The sequence below is a fragment of the Equus quagga genome, chromosome 2 (assembly GCF_021613505.1).
Source record: "Equus quagga isolate Etosha38 chromosome 2, UCLA_HA_Equagga_1.0, whole genome shotgun sequence".
Lineage (NCBI taxonomy): Eukaryota > Metazoa > Chordata > Mammalia > Perissodactyla > Equidae > Equus > Equus quagga.
Genome location: NC_060268.1, coordinates 149058129 through 149082053, shown reverse-complemented (window position 1 = coordinate 149082053; position 23925 = coordinate 149058129). Strand labels below are relative to the sequence as shown.

Here is a 23925-nt window from a genome sequence, read left to right as displayed (position 1 = left end):
ATAATTCCAATGTGGTCAGAGAACATACTCTGTATTATTTCAATCCTTTGAAATCTCCTGACATTTTCTCTAAGAACCAGAATATAATCAATTTTGGTAAATGTTCTTAAAAAATGGATAGTCTGAAATCATGGGATACAGTGTTACATATGTCAATTAGGGCAGAGCCGTTAACTGTATTATTTAAAAGGACCATAGGGGACAGCCCCGTGGCCAATTGGTTAAAGTTCTGCACACTCCACTTGGGCAGCCTGGGTTTGTGGGTTCAGATCCTGGGCATAGACCTACTCCACTGATTAGCCATGCTGTGGAGGGATCCCATGTATAAAACAGAGGAAGACTGGCACAGATGTTAGCCCAGGGCTAATCTTCCTCAAGCAAAAAAAGAGCAAGGTTGGCTATGGATGTTAGCTCAGAGTGAATCTTCCTTACCAAAAAAATAAAAATTAAATTAAAAAATATAGTTTTGATTTGTCTACTGGCTCTAGTAGTTACTAAGAGGAGTGCATTAAAATCTCCCACTACGATTTTCAAGTTGTCTGTTTCTCCTTTTAATTCTGACAATTTTTGCTATATATATTTTGATTCTATGTTATAAGATGGAAACAAATTTAGAATTGTTTATTTTCCTAATAAATCAAACCTTTTATCACTGTGAAATGTTTCTCTTTCTCTCTCTACTAACACTTTCATCTTAAAGCCTACTTTGATATTAATATACAAACATCTGCCTTCTTTTGGTTAATGTTTGCATGATATATTTTTCCATCCTTTTGCTTTCAATCTTTCTATATGTTTACATGTAAGGTGTATCTCCTGTAAGCACTATAATTTAATAGAGTTTTTTAAACTCATATCAATTCCTTTCCCAGTTTAACTTATATGTGGTTGTTGTTTTGCACTGTTAATTCTATACAGGCATACCTAGAAGATATTGCAGGTTCAGTTCCAGACCACTGCAACAAAGCAAATATCACAATAAAGCAAGTCACATGAATTTTTTGGTTTCCCAGTGCATATAAAAGATACGTTTACACTATACTGTCATCTACTAAGTGTATTAAGTGTACAAGACATTATGTATTTAGACATTATGTCTAAAAACACAATGTACATACCTTGATTTAAAAATAGTTTATTGCTAAAAAATGCTAACCATCATCTGAGCCTTCAGCGAGTCATAATCTTTTTGCTAGTGGAGGATTTTGTAAAAAACGCAGTATCTGCAAAGTGCAATAAAGTGAATAGGAATAAAATGAAGTATGTATGAATATATGTAAACTCTGTAGGATGCTTTTGTTTTATACATTGAAAGATATGTAATTTTACCCAAAATAGTTGCCCTTTCTATTTATTTCCTGAATCTCTGGGTTTCTAACTAAGATCATTTTCTTTCTCTCTGAAAACACTAACATTTCCTTTAGTCCAGGTCTGCTGGAAATAAACTCTCTAGGTTTCTGTTTATCTGAAAAAATATCATAATTTCAACTCCATTTCTGAAAGATATTTTTGCTGGGTATGGAATTCCAGGTTAACAGATAAGGTTTATCAGCACTTCAGATATATTATGTCAGTGTTTTTTGGCTTCCATTGATTCTGCTGAGAATTTAGCTATTGATTGGTTGTTATTATTGCTCTTTTGAGGGTAAGAGATTTTTTTCCTCTGGCTGCTTTTAAGATTTTCTTCTTTTCTTTAGTTTTCAGCATTTCACTATTATACGCCTAACTATGGTTTTTTGTATTTCTCCTGCTTAGAATTCACAGACGTTTTTGAATCCATAGCTTCAAGGTCTGTCCATGTTATTTATACCCTATTCTCTCTCTTTTCTCCTCCTGGGACTACGGTTACACATATATTAAACATTTTCACCTTATCTCAAATGTCTTTAAATTCTTTCCTGTACTTTCCATTCTTTTGTCTCTCTGAGCTTCAATTTGGCTATTTTCCTCTGCTGTATCCTCTGGTTCATTAATTCTCTCTTCAGCTGTGCCTAGTCTGTTCTGCCACTTTTACATTGAGTTCTTAATTTGTTAATGTATTCTCAGTTTTAGAATTTCCAGATGGTTTGCTTTATGGTTTCCAAAGATCTACCAAAATTCCCAATCTTGTCTTATAATTCCTTGAATATGCTCATTTTAAAGTCCATGTCTAATAGCTCCATTGCTTAGATTTTTTTTCCCATCCTAGAGTTACCTTTATACCAAAGAGTATACTCCTCTTCCTTTGAATGATTCAAGTCAAACAGTGATTCAATTATTTTAATAACTTTTGGTTTGGAGAACGGTCAAAATTTCACAAAAGAATTACCACTAATTCTTTTTTAAGGGGAAAACCAGACACATAAATTTGAAAACACCAGAAAATTAAAAAGAAATGATACATTCATGAACATACATAAAATACACTGACCTTAACTCCAAGTGAGTATCTTGTAAGGGAAAAATATTTTTAATTTCCTGAAGCCCTGAAATTATGTGGGACCATTTACTTCCTGAATTGGCATGTATGTGTGTTGGTGAGATGGACTGGTTCACTCTTTGGCCAAAATCCCAACTCCTCAAAATGTCCACTAATCTCATGGAAGGAACTATAGTATCAAGCTACAAGCGTATTTTATTTCCACTGAAAATGCCCACAGTTCGTGAAGACTAAGAACAAAGAAGCTGTTACCCCACAATTGACTTAATTATTGACAAAAATAAACATTTATACAGATTAAGAAGTTGAAAACCCTTATATTTTGCTTTATGCATTTTAGCGATACTTCAGTATCAGAACTTTACCATCAGAGATTGAAAAAAAATACGGGCTTAATTCCAGGATTGTAATTTCCTTATATAATGCATATTAGTGGAACATTCCCACTGTTGGATGGGTCAGATTGTAGCCACTCTCTTCTCTTAGCATGTAGGAAGTTTACCCACTGCCTCTTTCAGAATGAATTCTCTCTAAGGGATACATGACTGCTAATCAGACCTCTCCACTCCCAGATAATCCGATCACACAAACTGCAGAAATCTAGCTCTCCCCTCACCTAGACCCTGATGCTGGCTGCCCTCCACAGGCTTGAACTTGAGAAAATCACTATCTCACTTCCTCCATTACAACATCAATCTACCCACTGAAAAAAAAGAAACAGAATTCCCTTTCTCCCTCTGTGCCCAGACAAACTTTGTCAATGATTTTCTGCTTTTAGAGTATAAAATCATTTATTTAGAGTATTGCTTCCAAACTGTGTTATGTACAAAACTAATGTTTCACACAGTCTCAACAGGTATTCCTTGAAAAAGGGGTTCTGTGCTCAAATAAGTTAGATAAATATTACATACTGTATCTCCCTTCTAGAGTATTTACAATTCACAAGTAAAGAAACCTGCTTAGCTTTATTTAACCCAGATTTCTAAAAACTTACTTAACCATTTAGTCTGTTGTTTTCCCCTAAAGAACATTATTAAAATGTGTGCCAGGGAATATAATATGGAAAATGTTAATTGAGACTATGAATTTTAGGTATTTAACTGCTAATTAGACATTAGACTACTCATAGTGGAGTCATCTCTCACATTCAAATGAGGGAAAAAAACCACTACAAGTGCAAGGCCGTCTTTTACTTTTAAAAGTTCTCCCTAGAATTGCTAAAATTCAGCTCTAAACTCCTTCAAAAAGAATAACTTTTTGTGCCACTCACATTTGGCACAGTACTAGATCCTAAGGCGGCAAAAATAAATATGATATAATTCCTATCTTAAAAAATTCACAGTCTAGTTAAAAACTCAAATATGCAATTATAATGTAGTGTGAAAAGCATAACAGAAAAGTACAACAGATATATGCACTGGGGAGGAAGTGACCATCTCTTGCTGGAAGTAGTGAGATGAGGAAGGCAGACTTCACAGAGAAGGTGATGCTTAAGCCAGCTTTTGGCAGAAAAAAACAAGAACTGATTGGACTAAGAAATTTGGAAGAATGGAAGGCATTTTAGATAGAGGAAACAATGTGTGAATTCAAAAATTTATGAGACTTGATACTGCCATAGTACAGGAGGGTGAGGAGGTATCAAGAGATGAGGCTTTTGTTTCATGCCGAGGACTGTGAACTTAAGCCAAGGGTAACTGGGAATCACTACAGAGGAAGTGATATGGTCATACTTGCATTTTAGGACAGTAAGCAAAAGGAGAAAAGACTAGAGATAAGGAGAACAATTAATTTGATATAACAACAGGCCAGATATATAAGAAGAAGATACAGAATCTACAGATATTTAAAAGTAGAATTAATAGTTTCTAAGTGAGACTCAATAACAAATTAAATAGAGTATAAATACCCCTGAAAAGTCTAAAATACTTCCTGGTTTCTGACTTGTGAAAATAGGATATACTACTGAGATAGGAAATATAGGAAAATTAGATTTAGTGAGAAGATGAGTTTACTTTTAAAAATGCTAGGTTTGAGGTGCCAATAGGACATTCAAGTGAATATGTAACAACTAAATCCATAAATAAGACATGAGAGCCTGGAATAAAGCACAGGATACAGAGAGTACCCAAGGTAGGGAGCTACTTTGCAAAGTATGAGGTTTCCACTTTTGCTGCCTGAGGGGATTCCAGGACCAAATTGTGATTTTGCCAAAGTGACCACAGTTTATGAGAGACTCCAGAAGACTTCCAATGCTCAAAAAACACCAGAAACTAAAAGCAAACCAGGAGGGATACCAAAACAGAACAAAATACAACTTTTCTTATCAGATCATAAGGACTTTAGCTCGCACCATAAGAAAACTCTGTAACCTCTCAATTCCATGGGAGACACTTTTCTAAAGGAGAAATCGTAAAGAAAAAAATCCCTATAGACAGATGATTAGGAAAGGTCTTTCTGTATGAAAGGTCTGTGTTTAAGTTGCAGAGGGAGTGAGCTTGATTCTCCCTACAAGAAAAACATGGTGGTAAACCAGGAAGTGGTGGTCTAGTGGTTAAGATTCAGTGTTCTCACCACAGGGGCCGGGGTTCAATTCCCAGTCAGGGAACCACACCACTGGCCTGTCGGTTGTCATACTGTGGCGACTATGTGTTGCTGTGATGTTGAAAGCTGTACCATCAGTATTTCAAATACCAGCAGGGTCACCCATAGTGGACAGGTTTCAGCAGAGCTTCTAGACTACAACACACTAGGAAGAAGGACCTGGCCACCCACTTCTGAAAGAACTGGCCATGGAAATTCTATGAATAGCAGTGGAGCATTGTCTGATAGAGCACCAGAAGGTGAGGGGATGGCAGAAAAAGACCAGGCAGGGTTCAGCTCTGCTGGACACAAGGTCACTAGGAGTCAGAATCGACTCAACAGCACTAACAAAAAACTAGGAAGAGTCTATTCCCTCCTAGCAGGACATTCTCATCAACCTTAAATCCTAGGGCCCGTAATTTGGTGGACTGCTTAAGAAGAGAGCCCTAAACTGGTCTATGAAAAACAGGTCAGAGAAGATAAGTCTAATAATAACACTCTTAATTAAAGCGTATAATGGGACATGAACTTTAAACTACTATTCACATCCTCATACTATAAAAACCTTTTCAAGGATTGTGTTTTTTATCCCCATGGCATACACAGAATTCCTTGCCAGACATAGGAGAAAAAGTACTGAAAACACCGTGGTCCTGAAGGCAAGAATATAATGTTGAAGAGCGCTCCAATGGAGAAGACCGCTCAACTGAGCAGAGGCAGCCAGTCATGAGAATTTAGGATCCTGAGAAGAAATGGGAGGTGCTACAGGAAGGATCAGTGGCTCCCCTGATTCTCATGTCATAAAAAAATGTACCAATCCTATTAGTATCTTGAAGTGTGAACAGTGGAGGAGAAAAGTGATCATTTCAGAGGAAAACTATGAAATCCCACACTTTAGCTTAACAGTGAGTTAACAACCAATCCTTTGGTTCTACTTAGCTCTCCATTCCTGAGGCTTTCCTAACCTACACAGTTCTCTGGGATAATTATAGTCTCTAGATTCAGAATCTATGGATTCTTTTCCTGATCTTTGGCTTCAAATCTTCTTTCATACTTTCTCAGTCTTTATCTTTTCCAGGCTACTAATCTGGTGTTTCAACTCTAATCCATTGGCCTATACTCCAACCATTTCTGTTCCTAAACTACTCCCCACAACGAACCATTTTCCTATCATCCCAATGGTAAGGAAAATGGCTTCAGGCCTAGCTTCTATAGAAAAGAGAGGTAATAAGTTTGACTTAAGTTCTATTTTGTAGTCTCAGTTTATTTACAGCAAATAAAGATATTTTTGTCAACCAGGCACTTAATTAATCGGAAGAAGAAATACTATAAAAAATAAATTGAAAATCAAATCTGCCTTAGTCCACGTACAGATAAGCAACAGTTAACTGCAAAGTTTTTTTAAAAAGCAACTTTAAAAAAACAGTATTGTACATCACAACTCCTACACTATTGTAAACATTTTTCATTTTATTAAAGTAAATTGATCCTGGTAAAGAATTTTCAAAATCAATATATCCTCAAAATAATCTATTAAACAAATTAACATAGAATATAGTATTGTGAAAAGCTGAAACAACTAACAGAAATATAACAGAGATTATCCGATTTATAAAGTCCTTTAAAAAGTTAAAATAGGGAGAAAGTTCATATACTGAATTTTCATTTTTATTTCTTCTGATGTGACAAGAGTCTGATATAGACATATTTCTCTAATTAGAAAAATAAAATAAAAGCTTCTCTAAAATAATCTGTAATACTTGAGAAAAAAACTCACGAGTTAGAAAGCATGTTGAGCTTTGCTTTATGTCTATAACATTGTGATTAGTGGGAGTTTTAACAGTTAACTCTTAGAAATTTTAATTAAATTATAATCATTTTAAAACTTTTTATTAATGAAAATTTCAAATATAAACAAGTAAAAAGAATAATATAATGAACTCTCAAGTACTCATCACTTATCTTCAACAAGTAATATTTATACATTCTTATTTCATCTATACCTTTAACTCACTCCACACACACCCCAGTTAGTTTTTACAATTCCCTTTGAGGAAGATTTATACACACTGAAATGTACAGATCTTAACGGTACAATTTTTGACAAGTGGATATACTTTTATCATGGTATAGAACATTTCCATCTCTTCAGAAAGTCCCCTTATGTCCCTTCCCAGGCAATCTCCCCACCAAGAGGCAACCACTGCTCTGATTTTTTTTTCACCTTAAATTAGTTTTGCCTGCTTTAGAACTGCATATAAATGAAATTACACACAGTGTGTGTTTCGTATCCAGATTCTATAGCCCATCATAACGTCTGGACGATTCACATACGTTGTACAATCAGCAGTTCACTCCTTTTATTGCTAAGAAACATTCCATTTTATGAGTATAGTACAATTTGTGTATCCATTGTCCTTTTGATGTCCATTTGGGTTGTTTCCAGTTTTTAGCCAACTGTGAACAAAGCTGCTAAGAATATCATGAAGACGTTTTCCTTTCACATTGGTAAATACCTAGGAGAGGAACCGCTGACTCAAAAAGTAGGTACATTAACTTATAACTGCCAAATCTTTCCCCATTGTTTGTCTTTTTATTATTGCCCTGTAGTTGTTAATTCAAAGATAATACTCTGTTTTAAAAAGGGAGCAACTTAGAACCTTAGCATAAAAGGGCTACTATATGCCTCTGTGGCTGCTACTTTCAGCTAATTCTATACCAAATTGGACTGCTGGCAAAAGTTAATGTAATACCACCTGTGGGGAATGATTGCTGACAGATCAGCTGATGAGCTGTTAGACTGATTTTACTTAAGGAATAAACTGCAAACCAAAAGATAATGCTGATGAAATCCACTCTAACCAAGAATCAGGAAAGACAAGAAAAGGGTAAAAATGAAACAAAAGTAAGCATTTTATATAAGTAAAAAAAGTAAACATTAGAGATATTCTATAACCTGGATTATTAAATAACATTAAATTAAAATTCTCCTTTTTAAATCTCACCTGTTTCATTGCTGTTTCACCTATTTTGTCAGAATGTTTTCGAATGCTTTCCAAAAAGTCTTTGAGATCAGACATGGAGATTTCTTTAATATCCTCACGGAGTTTAGGAAGATTTTCTACCATTAGCTGGCAAAACCGGTATTGACTAACCCGGGGAAAATACACATTCTCTAATTGTTCCATAGTTTTAAGAGCAGAATAATACCTGTGAGAAGTTAAAAAGAAAACTCTATAAAAACTTCTAATTACATTAATTTTACAAGTCCAAATAATTAATCAGTCCAACATTCCCACCAAAAAGGACATAGTTATAGGTAAAATACGTAAAATTAACATTTACTTCTATTTACCAAGCACAAACTATAAATTATATGAACAAGCTGCAGGCTGAAAATTCATGACTTATACTGACATACGATTTCCCTATTTCACTTCATCTAAATCTATAACGTTACAAGCATTATCATGTCACCACATAATACAATGTATATGTATAATAATTCCAATCTTTAATTAGAATATTTAGCCATTTGATATGTGATTTCACAATATCTCTCCTATTCACAAACCATCACCATCAAAAAAGTATATAGCATGTATTTAACTCAAATTTAAAGTAAAATATATTTTAAGGAACTTTTTAAAAAAAATTTACACAATTTAAGGCAATTAGTATAATATAAGTGTCACAAAAACCAAGTAAAACACCACTGATAGAGTGAATTTTTTCAATTCAACAAAATATTTAGTGAATGCCTAGAAGAAGAACTGCTGGTTATGACTTATATGGCAATGGTTACATGGTGGGTATGTAGCAATTAGTAAAGGATAGCCTGTGCCCTACAGAAACTGACATATACTTTCATATACATACTTTAATTTTCTCTAGACCTCTACGAGGTAGATGTCTATGGCAGATATTACTGTTAATCTACAGATGAGAAAACTGAAACACAGAGAAAGAGTATATACAATAGTCCCCCCTTATACAGTAGTCCCCCCTTACCTGCAGGGGATATGTTCCAAGATCCCCAGTGGATGCCCGAAACCACAGATAGTACCAAACCCTATATATACACTATGTTTTTTCCTATATATACATACCTTTGATAAAGTTTAATTTATAAATGAGGCACAGAAACAGGTTAACAACAGTAATTAACAATAAAATAGAACAATTATAATGTACTGTAATAAAAATTATAGACCTTAGCAACCTCAGCATACCATTATTTTCTTTCCTTATTAAGTCAGGGACTTTCACCTTTTCACTTAAAGGAAGCACTTTACAGCTTCTCTTTGGCACATCCGAATTGCCAGTATCACTACTCCTAGGCTTTGGAGCCATTATCAAGTAAAATAAGGGTTACTGGAACACAAGCACTGCAATACCACAACAATCAATCTGATAACCGAGACAGCTACTAAGTGACTAACAGGCAGGTGGCATATACAGCATGGATATGCTGGAGGAAGGGATGATTCACGTCCTGGAAGGGATGGCACAAGATTTCATAATGCTACTCAGAATGGAGTGCAATTTAAAACTTATGAATTGTTTATTTCTGAAATTTTCCATTTAATATTTTTGGACTTTGGTTGACCAAGGGTAACTGAACCCACAGAAAGCAAAACCACAGATAAGGGGGGACTACTGTAATTTGCCCAAGATACTACAATTAATTTGTAGAAAGACTGAGACTTTACAAAATTGTCAGTATCCTACAATATTCACCACCAAAATCCATTTCAGAGTAGGTGTAATTTTTTTAATTAACCAAATAATATTCTATACCTTCCCATTGAATTGGATATTAAAATGAGAAAAGGCATTATCTAAACAACAAAAAAAGGTACTAGTTAAGTAAATTGAAAAGACAGTAAGTTGAAAAGCTATTTAAAGGTATTTATTGGTTTTCTAGCCCATATTCTCAAAGACAGAGTATATTTTGCAAACTGTCACAAAATCTTACCACTAATTTAAAAATTAGACACCTAAGTTTTATCTTGGTTATTTAAAATCATTAGAATTGTTATAAATAAACTATACATGCGATCAGAAATTAACATATTTAGGTGATGTTATGGAGAGAAGTTACGTGGAGTGATGTCATTACAATGATTTTGATTATACCTAACACGTTACAGATTTAGATGATGTGAAATCATGAATAATATCTTTTCTGAGTAAAATAACATTTCAGACACAACAGATTAGTTAATAGTCAATAGGCACTATTTGATCCTGGCCTATTTCCTGATTTGATTTAAATTAGGTATACCTCAAAAGTATTCTCTCTACACAGGTACGCTTTCTGAAAATTCATGGTAATGCCTATAACATATTTGAAATCATAAGTGACAGATGCTAAATGAAATGTATTAGCGGTAGCTTCTGCAACATACCACAGACACAATCAACTGAGATCATAACTGTGCCTTCCTTCATGCTACCCATCTCTCACCTCCCACCCTGGCTTCCCTGTGTCACTGAGCCATGAGACATCACAAGACCTTCCTAGCACCCACACATACAACCCAGAAATGTGAGCAGTTAATGCCAGTGGGTTGAATCCTTAACTAATGAGAAAAGGAAACCAAAAGATTAATTCTCCTTTCCCCTTTCTGGATGAAATGTTCTGATTTACAATACTTTATATAAACTTCCAAAAATTCTTTGAAATTAATCAATATTAAGCATTACCTAACTCAATAACTCAACCTCATATCTGCCCTACCAAGTTCCCTATCTCATTTCTCTTTTGCTCAATTTCTCTAGAATTATACTCCCTAAAAAAGTAGTAAAATATAAGGGCATACCTCCTTGCTTCTGCGAGACCCAGGCTAAGGCACACAGAAGATGTATAATCTTAGGCAGACAGCAGAAGCCAAAGATCAGACCTTGGATCCTTTCTAAAATTTAGCCACAAATCTCCTAAGCTTTATCTATTTCTAAATGCAAGCAAACTTTGCATAATAGATTACCATTTCTCTTTTGGTATACATGATGCTGTTTTTAAAAAATAACAGTAATCCATAACCACTGGAAAAATATAAAAACCATAAACAGAAAATCAGAGGCACCCATGATCTGATGCTACCATGCAGTATCCAATCATACATCTATAACATCTCCAGTTCCATATGCTCATATCCTATTTAACAATATATTATGGAATTTATCTCTAACTAAAATTATTTAGAAACAGATTATTGCCCTATTTATAAATCTATTATAATAAATGTAACAATGTTCTAACTGTTGGGATTTTTAAATCTCTGATTTTTTATTTTTTGGAAACACTACCACAGTAAATTTCCCCCTATGTTAAACCTCTGCCAAGTTGTCTGTTTTTATAAATATGAGACATTTCAAAAGAAGATTTGTCATCAATAAATGGAAAACGTGAGTACTCTAATGATTCTGAGGCCCACAAGGTACAAATTATGCCACTATTCTTACTTCATTTGCCTTCTCTTGAGCATTTCCAATTTACCAGAGTTTGTCCTATCATAGAAGTGGTTACTTCAGTCTCTACTATTCTTTTTAAATACACTGTGTTGTATATAACAAAAAGTACAAGATGCATGAATAAGCAGAAAATGTAACCCATAACTAAAAGGAAAAAGTCAATGGAAACATACTTATAAGAGGCCTAGATCTTGGAATTAAAAGACAAAAATTTTAAAATAACTATTATAAATGTTACAGAATCTAGTAGAAAAAATAGTCAATATGCATGAAGACACAGGAAATTTTAGTGAAGAAACAGAAATTCTAACAAAAAATCATATGAAAATGTTTAAAATAAAAAAATACCAGAATGAATGCATTCATTCAATGGGCTTAACAGCAGACTAGACACAGGAGAAAAAATGATCCATGAATGTAAAGACAACCAAACAGAAATTTTGCAAACTAAAACACATACATACAAAGCATGAGAAAAAGGAGTAGTGTCTGAGATCAGCAGAAACAGGCTCAGTGAATGGAAATAGGTCTAAAAAATTAGCCAACTTAAAGTACAAAAAGAAAAAAGAGTGAAAAAGAGGAAATGAGTTCCTGGAAGTTATGGGACAACATTAAATGATCTAATATACATATAATAGGAGTTCTAGAGAAAAATAATGGTGCAAAAGAGATATTTGAAGAGATAATTGCCAAAAAATTGCCAAAATTGATGAAAAGTATCAACCCACAGATCCACTGAGCTAAACAAATCCTAAACAATATGACTACAAAGACAACCACACTTAAGTACACCATTTGTCAAACTTATAGAAACAAAAGATGTAGAGAAAAAATTTAAAAGTCACCATAAGAAAAAAGACCTCTTACAAATTTCTAACACTGATAAGAATGATAGAACTTCTCAACAGAAACAATGGAGAGCAGAAAACAGTGAAATATAATATTTGCAGTGCCAGAGAGGGAACCCCTGACAGCCTAGAACTCCATATCCAATAAAACCATTGTTGAAAAATGGAAGTAAAGTAAACTCATTTCCAGATAGACAAAAGCAAAAATAATTTTCTCTAGTTGATAGGTGTGTATTACAATAAATACTAAACAAAGTTTAGCATGCATAAGGCAATTACACCCGATAGAAGCCTGGATCTTCAAAACAGAAAAAAAGAGTAACAGAAAGGAGAAATTGGTAAGTATAAAATAATCTGTTTTAATTACTATTTGTATATATATAATTTCTAACATATGTTACAAGTAAAATGTATGAAAACAAGAGCACAACAGGCAAGATGGAGATAAATGTAATTGTACTATTATAAGTTTCTTATACTGTTGATGAAATATAATAATATTATTTGAGAGTGAGCTGTGTGATAAGTTAAACATGCATATTGTAATCTCTAGAGTAACCACTAAAAAGTTAAACAAAGAATATACCTAATAAATGAATAGAGGAGATAAAGAAGATATATTTTAAAAACTCAGTCATAAAAGAAGAAAGACAGTAAGAACCAAAAATAGATGAGACAAAAAGAAACAAAGAGCAAGATGATGCATTTAAAATCAGCCACGTTATAAACCAATGTTACCACAATAAAAAAATTAAAACTAAAAAATAAAATCAATCACAATAATAATTACATTAAATGTAAATGGTCTAAAAACTCCAAGAACAAAGTAGAGACTGTCCATTGGAGAAAAAAAGCAGAACCAGTTATATGATGTTAACAAGAAATATACTTTGAATATAAAAACTGACGTTAAAAGTAAAAGGGTGTCAAAGATACAAGATGAAAACACAAAGTATAAGCATGCCAGAATAACTATAATGACTATGTGAATATCAGGCAAAGTAGAATTCAGGACATAGAATATTATCAAGGATAAAGAAGGACATTTCATAATGATGAAGGGTTAATTACTAAGAACATAAAATAATCATAAATGTGTATGCATTTAATAATAGAGCTTTGAAACATATAAAGCAAAATTTAAAGAACAAAAGAGAAGACAGATAAACCCACAAAAGTTGAAAACAACCTATCACTGGTAGAATTCACCAACAAAAAAAAATTAAGGATTTAGAAAATTTAAACTGCACTAACAACTAACTTGACCTGAGATTTCTAGAACACTAAAGCTAATTACAGCTTCAGAATATACAGCCTCTACAAGTACACAAGAAGTATTCACCAAGATAGGTAACATGATAGGCCGCCAAACAAGTCTCAGTAAATGTCAAAGAATGGAAATCATAAAGAGTATATTCACTGGCCCAACAGTATTAAACTAAAAATTAATAATGAAGATTAAAATATATTGAAAGAATCCCCCAAATATTTGGAAATTAACACACTTGTAAAATAACCAAGCGTTTAAAAAAATAACAAGGAATATTAGAGAATATTTCAAACTAAAAGATAATGAAAACATAATATTTCAAAAATTGTGGGACGCAACTAAGGCAGCACTCAGAAGGAAACGCATAATTTTTTTTCTGATTTTTCTCCCCAAATCCCTAGTACATAGTTGCATATTTTAGTTGTGGGTCCTTCTAGTTGTGGCACGTGGGACACCGCCTCAACATGGCCTGACAAGTGGGGCCATGTCTGCCCCCAGGATTTGAATGGGTGAAACCCTGGGCCAACACAAAGCAGAGCACACGAACTTAACCACTCAGCCACGGGCCAGACCCAGGAAATGCATAATTTTAAACGTTTACAATAGAAAAAGAAGAAAGGCCTAAAATCACTTTTCTAAATTTCCACCTTATAAAGATAGAAAAAGAAGAACAAATTAAACCCCACGCACAAGAACGGAAATAATAAGAATAAAAGTAGAAATCAAATTTTAAAAAAGAGAGAAAATAAATGTTAGATATTTTTGAAAATATCCATAAAAAAAGTGAAGACACTAATTGCTAATATCAGGAATGAGAAAGACAAGTATTATTACAGATCCTACAGATGTTAAAAGAATAATAGGACAATATTATGAATAACTTTATGCCAACAAATCCAACAACTTACATAAAGTGGTTCAAGTCCTTGAAGAAAAACCAGATTATGAAAAATAACAAGAAATAAAAAGTCAACATCTATTCAGGTAATGGAATGCATATCAAAATTTACCCAGCCTGCCTTTGTCAAGGAGAAGCAAGCACTCTGAGCACATTTCAAACTAGTTACTTTTTTTCTCCCTCTACTGATATTTCCCTGTGATCTTCGCCCTGAGAATCTGGGAGGGTTCCTGAAGGTAAAACTCTCAAAAATGTGGGGGTCCTCCTAAGGCTGAGCCCCCAGGAATTTTTCTGTCTCAAGCTGGTACAGACTTAATCACCTTAAGTGTTCCTACCACGCTCCAGCAGTGGTTTCTACTCTCAGTAAACTGTGATAGTCTGTATTGCCTGCCTCTCCAGTTTTGGGGGCAGCAGTTTGCCACGTGATCTCATTTCTCTGATGGACTTAAAAAAGATTTTTAACTTTCAGTTTGTTTAGCTTTTATCTTTTTGTGAGGGCAGAAGTGATGACTTCAAAGCTCTTTACATGTCAAACCAGAAAACAGAAATTCCTTATTTTTAATTTTTTTCCTTTCACATTTAATTTGTAGAAGGTCTTTAAATATTGTGGTTATGTGTCTTGTCAGAAAACATATTGCAGATGTTTTTCCTAGTCTGTGGCTTGTCTATCAATTTTGTTAAAAGTGTCTTTGGATGAGCAGAAATTTTTAATCTGAAGTCCAATTTGGAGCCAGCCCTGATGGCCAAGTGGTTAAAGTTCAGCACTCACTGCTTCAGCAGCCTGGGTTCACTTCCCAATTGTGGAACCATACCACTCATCTGTCAGTTGCCATGCTGTGGCGGCAGCTCACATAGAAGAACTAGAATGATTTACAACTAAGATATATAACTATGTACTGGGGCTTTGGGGAGGAAAAAAAAGAGAGAAAGATTGGCAACAGATGTTAGCTCAGGGTGAATCTTTCCCTGCAAAAAAAACAAAAAAAAGAGTTCTTTATGGAAAAAAAGTAAACTCCAGTTTATTAATTTTTATAGTAGCTTTTGGTGACTCTTCTAAAAAATATCTTTGCTTACCCCAGGGTTGTGAAAATACCATCCTACATTCTTTTCTAGAAGTTCTATGATTCTAAGTGGATTAAAAAAAAAAAAAAGAAACATGACTAAGGGCCAGCCTGGTGGTACAGTGGTTAAGCTGGAATGCTCTGCTTCAGCAGCCAGGGGTTCACAGGTTCAGATCCCGGATGCAGATCTAGCACTGCTCATCAAGCCATGCCACAGCGGCATCCCACATAGAACAGAGAAAGATTGGCACAGATGTTAGCTCAGCAACAACCTTCCTCAAGCAAAAAGAGGGAGAATTGCCTCAGATGCTCAGGGCCAATCTTCCTCACCAAAACAAACAAACAAACAAGACTCAACTATATGTTGTCTAAAAGAAGCCACTTTAAATATAAAGACAGAGAAAGATCAAAAGTAGAGGACAAAGAAAGATATACCAGGCTAACATTAATCAAAAGAAAGCTGGAGTAGCTATATTAATTTCAGATAAAGCAGACTACAGATCAAAGAAAATTATGAGGGATAAAGAGGAGCATTATATAATGATAAAATGGTCAACCCCTAAGAAGACATAACAATCCTTAATGTGCATGTGCCTAGTAACAGAGCATCAAAATATGTGAGGCAAAAGTTGATAGCACTGTAAGGCAAAACAGACAAATTCATTATTATTGTTGGAGACTTTAACACCCCTTTAACAGTAATTGACAGAAATAGCAGGCAGAAATTCAGCAAGGATACAGTTGAACTAAACAGCACCATCAATCAACTGGATCTATTTGACATTTATAGACTACGACAAAAGCAGAATACATATTCTACTCAAGCTCACATACGTTTACTAATATAGACCATATTCTGGACCATAAAAAACACCTTAACAAATTTAAAAGACTAGAGATCATACAAAGCTAACATACCTAATGGTGAGAAACAAGATACTTTTCCCCAAGAGATTAGAAACAAGGCAAAGATCTCCCCCTCACCACTCCTATTCAACACTATACTGGAAGTCATAGCTAATGCAATAAGACAAGAAAAGGAAATAAAAAGTATTCATATTGGGAGGAAACAACTAAAAGTCTCTGTCTGTGATTGTCTATGTAGAAAATCCCGAAGAACTGACAAAACAATTTTCAGAACTAATAAGTGATTATAGTAAGGCCACAGAATACAAGGTGAACATATAAAAATCAACTGTCTTCCCATAAACCAACAAGGAACAACAGGAACTTGAAATTAAAAATATAATACTATTTACATTAGCACCAAAAAAAAAATGAAATACATATAAATCTAACCAAATATGTACAACATCTATACAAGAAAAATCACAAAACTCTAATGAAAGAAATCAAAGATAATCTAAATAAATGAAGAGATGTTTCAGGTTCATGGACAGGAGACTCAATATTGCCAAAATGTCAGTTTTTCCAAAATTGATCTATAGATTCAACAAAATCTCAATCAAAATCCCAGCAAGTTATTTTGTGGACTTCAACAAACTGATTCTAAAATTTATACAACAAAGTAAAAGACCTAGAACAGCCAACACAATATTAAAGAAGAACAAGTTGAAGGACTGACACTACCCAACTTCAAGACTTACTATAAAGCCACAGTAAACAAGAGAGTGTGGTACTCACAAAAGGACTGACAGATAGATGAATGGGAGCGAACAGAAAGCACAGAAGTCAACCCACATGAATAGAGTCAACTGATCTTTGACAAACGAACAAAGGCAATTCAATGGAGAAAGAGCAGTCTTTTCAACAAATGAATATCCACATGCAACAACTGGACATCCACATTAAAAAAAAATTAATCTAAACACTGACCTTCACATTTCAGAAAAATTAACTCAAAATGGAAAATAGGCCTAAATATAAAACACAAAACTATAAAACTCTAAAAAATAACATAAGAGAAAAATCTAGGTGATCTTGAGTTTGGCAGCGAGTTTTCAGAAATAACACCAAAGCATGATGGGTGGAGAAAAAAATGGTAAGTTGGACTTCATTAAAATTAAAAGCTTCTGCTCTAGAAAGACACTGTTAAGAGAATGAAAAGACTTGAGGAAAATATTTTCAAAATGCATATCTGATAAAGCACTAGTATCGACAATATACAAAGAACACTTAAAATTCAACAATAAGAAAACAATCAAATTTAAAAGTGGGTAAAAGATCTGAACAGGCACCTCACCAAAGAAGATATATAAATAGCAAATAAACATACAAAAAAATGCTCAACATCATATACCATTAGAGAATTACAAATTAAAACAACAATGAGATACCACCATATACCTAATAGAATGGTTAAAATCCAAAACACTGATAATACCAAATCCTGGTGAGGAGGTGGAGCAACAGCAACAGGAACTCTCATTCATTACTGGTAGAAATGAAAAATAGTAAAGCCATTTTGGAAGACAGTTTGGCAGTCTCCTACAAAGCTAAACATAGTCTTATCATATGATCTAGCAATTGTACCCCTAGGTAATTATTTAAATGAAATGAAAGTTATGTCTACCCAAAAACCTGCACACAAATGTTTACAGCAGCTTTATTCGTAATTGTCAGAAATTGGAAGCAACCAAAATGTCCTTCAAAAGGTGAATGGATAAACAAACTGTGGTACACCCATACACTGCAATATTATTCCACAAACATCCAAATGAAAAGATTCAACAAGAATCAGAGATGTCAAACTTGAGCTCAAGAGTCAAGATTCAAATTTGAGCATCATCTGAATATCAATCCAAATTTTTTTTTAACAAATGTGAAGTGACAGTAACTGAATAAAAAAATATTTTTTTAAATATTTTGCAAGTCAAAAAAATATACCTAGTTTGGGGCTAGTTTCATTCTGTAGGTCACTAATTGGCAACCTCCGGTTGATCAGCAGGAATAACATCTGCCCATGCCCATTACTCCATATGGACACTTACCCTTTCAAAAATATGGCAGGGCACAATAAGCCCAAGGAAAGAGAAGTGGGATCTTAAATACTAGTGAGATGGCTGACTGAATACATGCTTTCACTTTCACTCTTTCTTGAAACACCAATAAAACGATGATCGAGGGATTTTTAAAAAGCATAAACCCACACAGATGCAGAAAAAAGGAGAAGTGAGAACAATAAAATTTTAGAACCTGGAAAAATAAAGAATAAGTGGTAAAAAGAAGAACTCAGCAGACTTGAGAAAACTGTTCCAAGTTTATAGTTGACAAGCTAAGAATAAGCTAATTTATTCTATAGAATCTTCACAAAGCTCAGAAACTGACAGAATCCCTCTACTTATGGAAGTGGGAGTTAAAGACAAGATATCAGAAATTTTAGTTATTATAAAACAATCTCTATCAAAGTTCCAACATTTTTCAGAGAAATAGTACAAAGAATCCTAAAAATTATATGGAACAACAAAAGACCCCGAAAAACCAAAGGAATCCTAAGAAAAAAGAACAAAGCTGCAGGTACCACACTCCCTGATTTCAAAATATACTACAAAGCTATAGTAACCAAAATAGCATGGTCTGGCATAAAAACAGACACAAAGATCAATGGAACAGAATCAAGAGCCCAGAAATAAACACATCTATGGACAGCTAATTTTCAACAAGGGAGTCAAGAACATACAACGGAGAAAGGAAAGTCTCTTCAATAAATGGTATTGGGAAAACTGGACAGCCACATGCAAAAGAATGAAAGTAAACCATTATCTTACATCATACACAAAAACTAACTCAAAATGGATTATAGACTTGAATGTAAGAACTGAAACCATGAATCTTCTAGAAGAAAACATAGGCAGTATGCTCTTTGACGTCGGTCTTAGCAGCATATTTTCAAGTACGATGTCTGACCAGGCAAGGGAAACAATAGAAAAAAATAAACAAATGGGACTACATCAAACTGAAAAGCTTCTGCACAGCAAAGGAAACCATCAACAAAATGAAAAAACAAACTAACAATTGGGAGAAGATATTTGCAAAACATATACCTGATAAGGGGTTAATATGCAAAACATATAAAGAACTCATCTCAACAACAAAAAAACTAACAACCCAATTAAAAAATGGGCAAAAGATCTGAACAGATATTTCTCCAAAAAAGATACACAGATGGCCAAAAGGCACATGAAAAGATGTTCAACATCACCAATAATCATGGAAATGCAAACCAAAACTACAACGAGATATCACCTCATGTCTGTCAGAATGGCTATAATTAACAAGACAGGAAACAAAAAGTGTTGGAGAGGATGTGGAAAAAAGGAAACTCTCATACAGTGCTGGTGGGAGTGCAAACTGGTACAGCCACTATGGAAAACAGCATGGAGATTCCTCAAAAAATTAAGAATAGACTCACCATATTATCCAGCTATTCCAATGCTGGATATTTATCCAAAGAACATGAAAACATGAATGCATAAAGATATATGCACCCCTATGTTCACCGCAGCATTATTCACAATAGCCAAGACTTGGAAGCAACCCAGGTACCCATCAAGGGACAAATGGATAAAGAAGATGTCGTACATATACACAATGAAATACGACTCAGTCATAAGAAACAATGACATCTGGCCATTTGTGACAACATGGATGGACCCTGAGGGTATTATGCTAAGCGAAATAAGTCACAGGGAAAAGTCAAATACCCATCTCACTCATAAGCAGAAGATAAAAACAACAAACATTCACATAGAGACAGAGATTGGATTGGTCGTTACCAGAGGGGAATGCGGGATGGGGGAGGGCAAAAGGAATGATTAGGCACATATGGGGTGATGGATTGTAATTACTCTTTGGGTGGTAAATATGATGTAATCTACACAGAAATCAAAACATAATGATGTACATCTGATATTTATGTAATGTGATAGACCAATGTTACTGCAATAAAAAATAAATTTTAGGGGCTGGCCCCATGTCGGAGTGGTTAAGTTCACGCGCTCTGCTGCAGGCGGCCCAGTGTTTTGTTGGTTCGAATCCTGGGCGTGGACATGGCACTGCTCATCAAACCACACTGAGGCAGCATCCCACATGCCACAACTAGAAGGACCCACAATGAAGAATATACAATTATGTACCGGGGGCTTTGGGGAGAAAAAGGAAAAGAATAAAATCTTAAAAAAAAATAACAATAATAATAATAAATTTTTAAAAATCACTTTATTTTTCGTTTATCATGTATTCATTTGTGTTACAAAATAGAACATGAACTATATTAGCCCACATTGTCAAAATATAAGTACCCACACTTTTCATTTGTGGACTCACAATACACACTAAGCCTTTGATTGTATGCAATATTAACACTTTGGTAAGCTAATCAATATTTTTTCATTCCTGTTCAGTTGTCTATTTGTCCTTCACCAATATTACCAATCTTTAATATCACTTAAAAGGGCAAGGATCCACAAATAAATGGCTAGGGATTGCTTTATTAGATGACCCTGATGGGCAAATTGCATGAAGAAAGATTAAGGGTAGAATACAAAATTTCACATGATTCACTATAATTTACAGTAAGTTTATCTATGCCTTCAGTAACAGAAAAAAAATTCTTATTAAAAATAATAATGAAAGAAACCAACTCACCTTTTTGCACTCATCTGTTCTTTTAGTTTACTGTACATTTCCAGCACTGCATTAAAAAATATAATTAATTTTAGCTTTCAAAATGAAAAAATTTTTGAGAGATGAAAATAAAGCTGGGAAGAGCCTATTATAAATTCATTAATTTTTTTATACTTTGTTTTAGGCCTATAACTTCAAATAAAATTTTATACTTCAAGTAAATAAAAAAATTTTAATTTCTTCATCTATTGAACATTATATATAAATACATTATATCAAACTTCAAACACTTGCATGTGTTGACACCTATAATTGAGATGTTAATCTACCAACAATTATCCTATCCAGAAACTCACTAATATCTCTTCCTTGCAGGCGAACTGGAAGCTCAGACTTTAGTTATTTGAGAAAGAGAGTTGAGCAACAGTGAGACTGACTGATTTTGATTCAATATACCAAATACAGTCATGTGCCACACAACAAGGTTTCGATCAATGCCAGACAGAATATACAACAGTGGTCCCACAAGATTAGTATCATATAGACTAGGTGTGTAGTAGGCTACACCATCAGCTTTGTGTAAGTACTGTAGGGGAGGAAGAAATATTCCTCCACTCTTCTAGGTTCTTCTGGCTGGTCTAAGAATTAAATTGACATGAGAAAGATCAACAAGAGAAAAACAAATGAAAGTTTAATAACATATATACATGGGAGAAACCCAGGAAAATCAAGTGACTTTCAAAAATGACCAAAGTCCATTACCTTAAATATCATCTTCAGCTAAAGACAAAAGAATATGCTGGGTGGGGAGAGTCAGGGACTCCAAAGAGAAGGAAAGTAATTCAGAGGTAGATGAAAAGGTGAAAACATTTGGAAAACGTGTTTGGCTACACAGAAACAGAAGAACACTGAAGGGAGCCCAACGAACAGGCTTTTCTAGGTTCCTCCCTGTCTACCACCTAGTTCATGTTAAGCTAAGGTGATAACTCCCATCCTGAGACAGCTTTTTTATCTGAATTCTTTTAGGTAAACAAGAAAAACTTTCTGAGTCTTTTGTTTCTTAAGAAATAATCAGCCTAAAATGATCCTCATGTTAAAGAGATACATTTTGGGGTATCAAATTTTGTTCCCCTTCAGTACATTCCATGATGTTAACACAACAACAAAATTGCCTGACTGACACATTTCTCAGAACACATCCCAGTCATTAAGCGATGCACTTCTGTAAAATAACACAACTGTATTATAGTTCACTAAACAAAATTTTACACCAAATACACAAAGAAAGAAAAACCTCAAAAGCTTACAGCAGAGAGTGAATTATAATAAAGGTATAAACATAATAAAGCATCTTTAGTGGTATTATCATTTCTATCAAAGGCTCAGAAATGCAATTATTCAATAAAATTGTTATAAGCTTCAGCAAGATGATGTACTGCCACCAAAAAGGCTTTAATGCAACTACATAGATTAGTATTCATCCTTAGAAGAATTTCAAAGTATAAAGTGAGTCAGTAAATTATTATTGGCCCATCAAGTCAGCTCACATATTCCTAGACTAGAGAAATAGGCAACATTTTTTTTCCAGATTTTCTACATTTTATGGCTACACCCCAAGGGCCTTCAAGTTTACAAAAGATACTGTTTACTCGTCTGAAAACCATAAAAACTGCGATGGTGGCTATAGTGAACCAGCCCTAACTGTGCGGACCCTATGTACATCTCTATCACAGCCCCTATAATGTAATGCAATATTTCTCACATTTTGCAACCAAAACATTAGGGTGAACACACAACCTGGGAAAGAGCCTAAAACTGCTGCTACAAGTATAAACTTTCTTTAAAGTCTCCTGTTTTATCTCAATAATTCATGTAAATTTCACATCTATCTTACATTATTTCCATATAAAAATAATGCTTTCCTCAAAAATAATCAAGTAAAACTAATGTACCAAGAAAATGCATTCTTCACCCTGTGACGACTTTTTTTTTAAAGACTAGCCCTGAGCTAACGTCTGTTGCCAACCTTTTTTTTTCCTTCTTCTTCTCCCCAAAGCCCCCCAGAACATAATTGTATATTCTAGTTGTAGGTCCTTCTGGTTGTGCTATGTGGAACGCTGTCCCAGCATGGCTTGATGAGTGGTGCCATGTCCGCACCCAGGATCCAAACCGGTGAAACCCCGCGCTACCCAAGTGGAGCATGTGAACTTGACCACTCGGCCACAGGGCCAGCCCCCATCCTGTGACTTCTTAGATCCTCCCTTACTCCTTCTACTCTAAGGAGGAGTTAAGCAATTGTACAGTAATTGATGACTTACTTGTCTTTATTCACATTAGACTGTAGGAACCTTCAGAGCAGGAACTGTATCATTTTGAACTTTATATTTCCAATAATCTACCATAATGCTTCCTGACACAAAAAAAGTTATTTATGAGTGGATAATTACAAAGAAGGATAGACGGAGGAAAGGAGGTTGTTGGGTATGTGGCTATTAGGAACACAATGTTTACATGAACTCAGATTTCATCTCCAGCCTTGAAAGCAAAGACAGTAGCAGCAACTAAATCTAACCTCTACTTCCCTTTATTTCTCTATCTCAAATAGCCCACTAGGTGAATAAGCTGAATTTAGCTCTTTCTCATTCCATCAGTACCCAATTTTTTACACTTACATACCATTCAGCAACAAAGCCTTCAAACTTAGAGACTGTCTTCATGGCTATTTCAGTGTATCTGATGGTGGCAAAGAGGTATTCTTAAACATTACTATAAGGAAGGTTTCTTAA

General features: G+C 34.4%; 1 protein-coding gene across 6 annotated transcripts in view; it reads right to left on the bottom strand.

Annotated features, from left to right (window-relative positions):
- Positions 1-23925, bottom strand: part of EXOC6 (exocyst complex component 6) — a 187786-nt gene that overhangs the window by 120634 nt on the left and 43227 nt on the right. For 5 of the 6 annotated variants that reach the window (XM_046654551.1, XM_046654545.1, XM_046654546.1 and 2 more), the window contains exons 5-6: positions 21161-21206; positions 8005-8209 (exon numbers count right to left, since the gene is read on the bottom strand). In XM_046654551.1, coding sequence (XP_046510507.1) covers positions 8005-8209; positions 21161-21206 — 251 coding nt within the window. The remainder of the gene's footprint in view (positions 1-8004; positions 8210-21160; positions 21207-23925) is intronic. The other variant, XM_046654550.1, reaches the window with a different exon arrangement.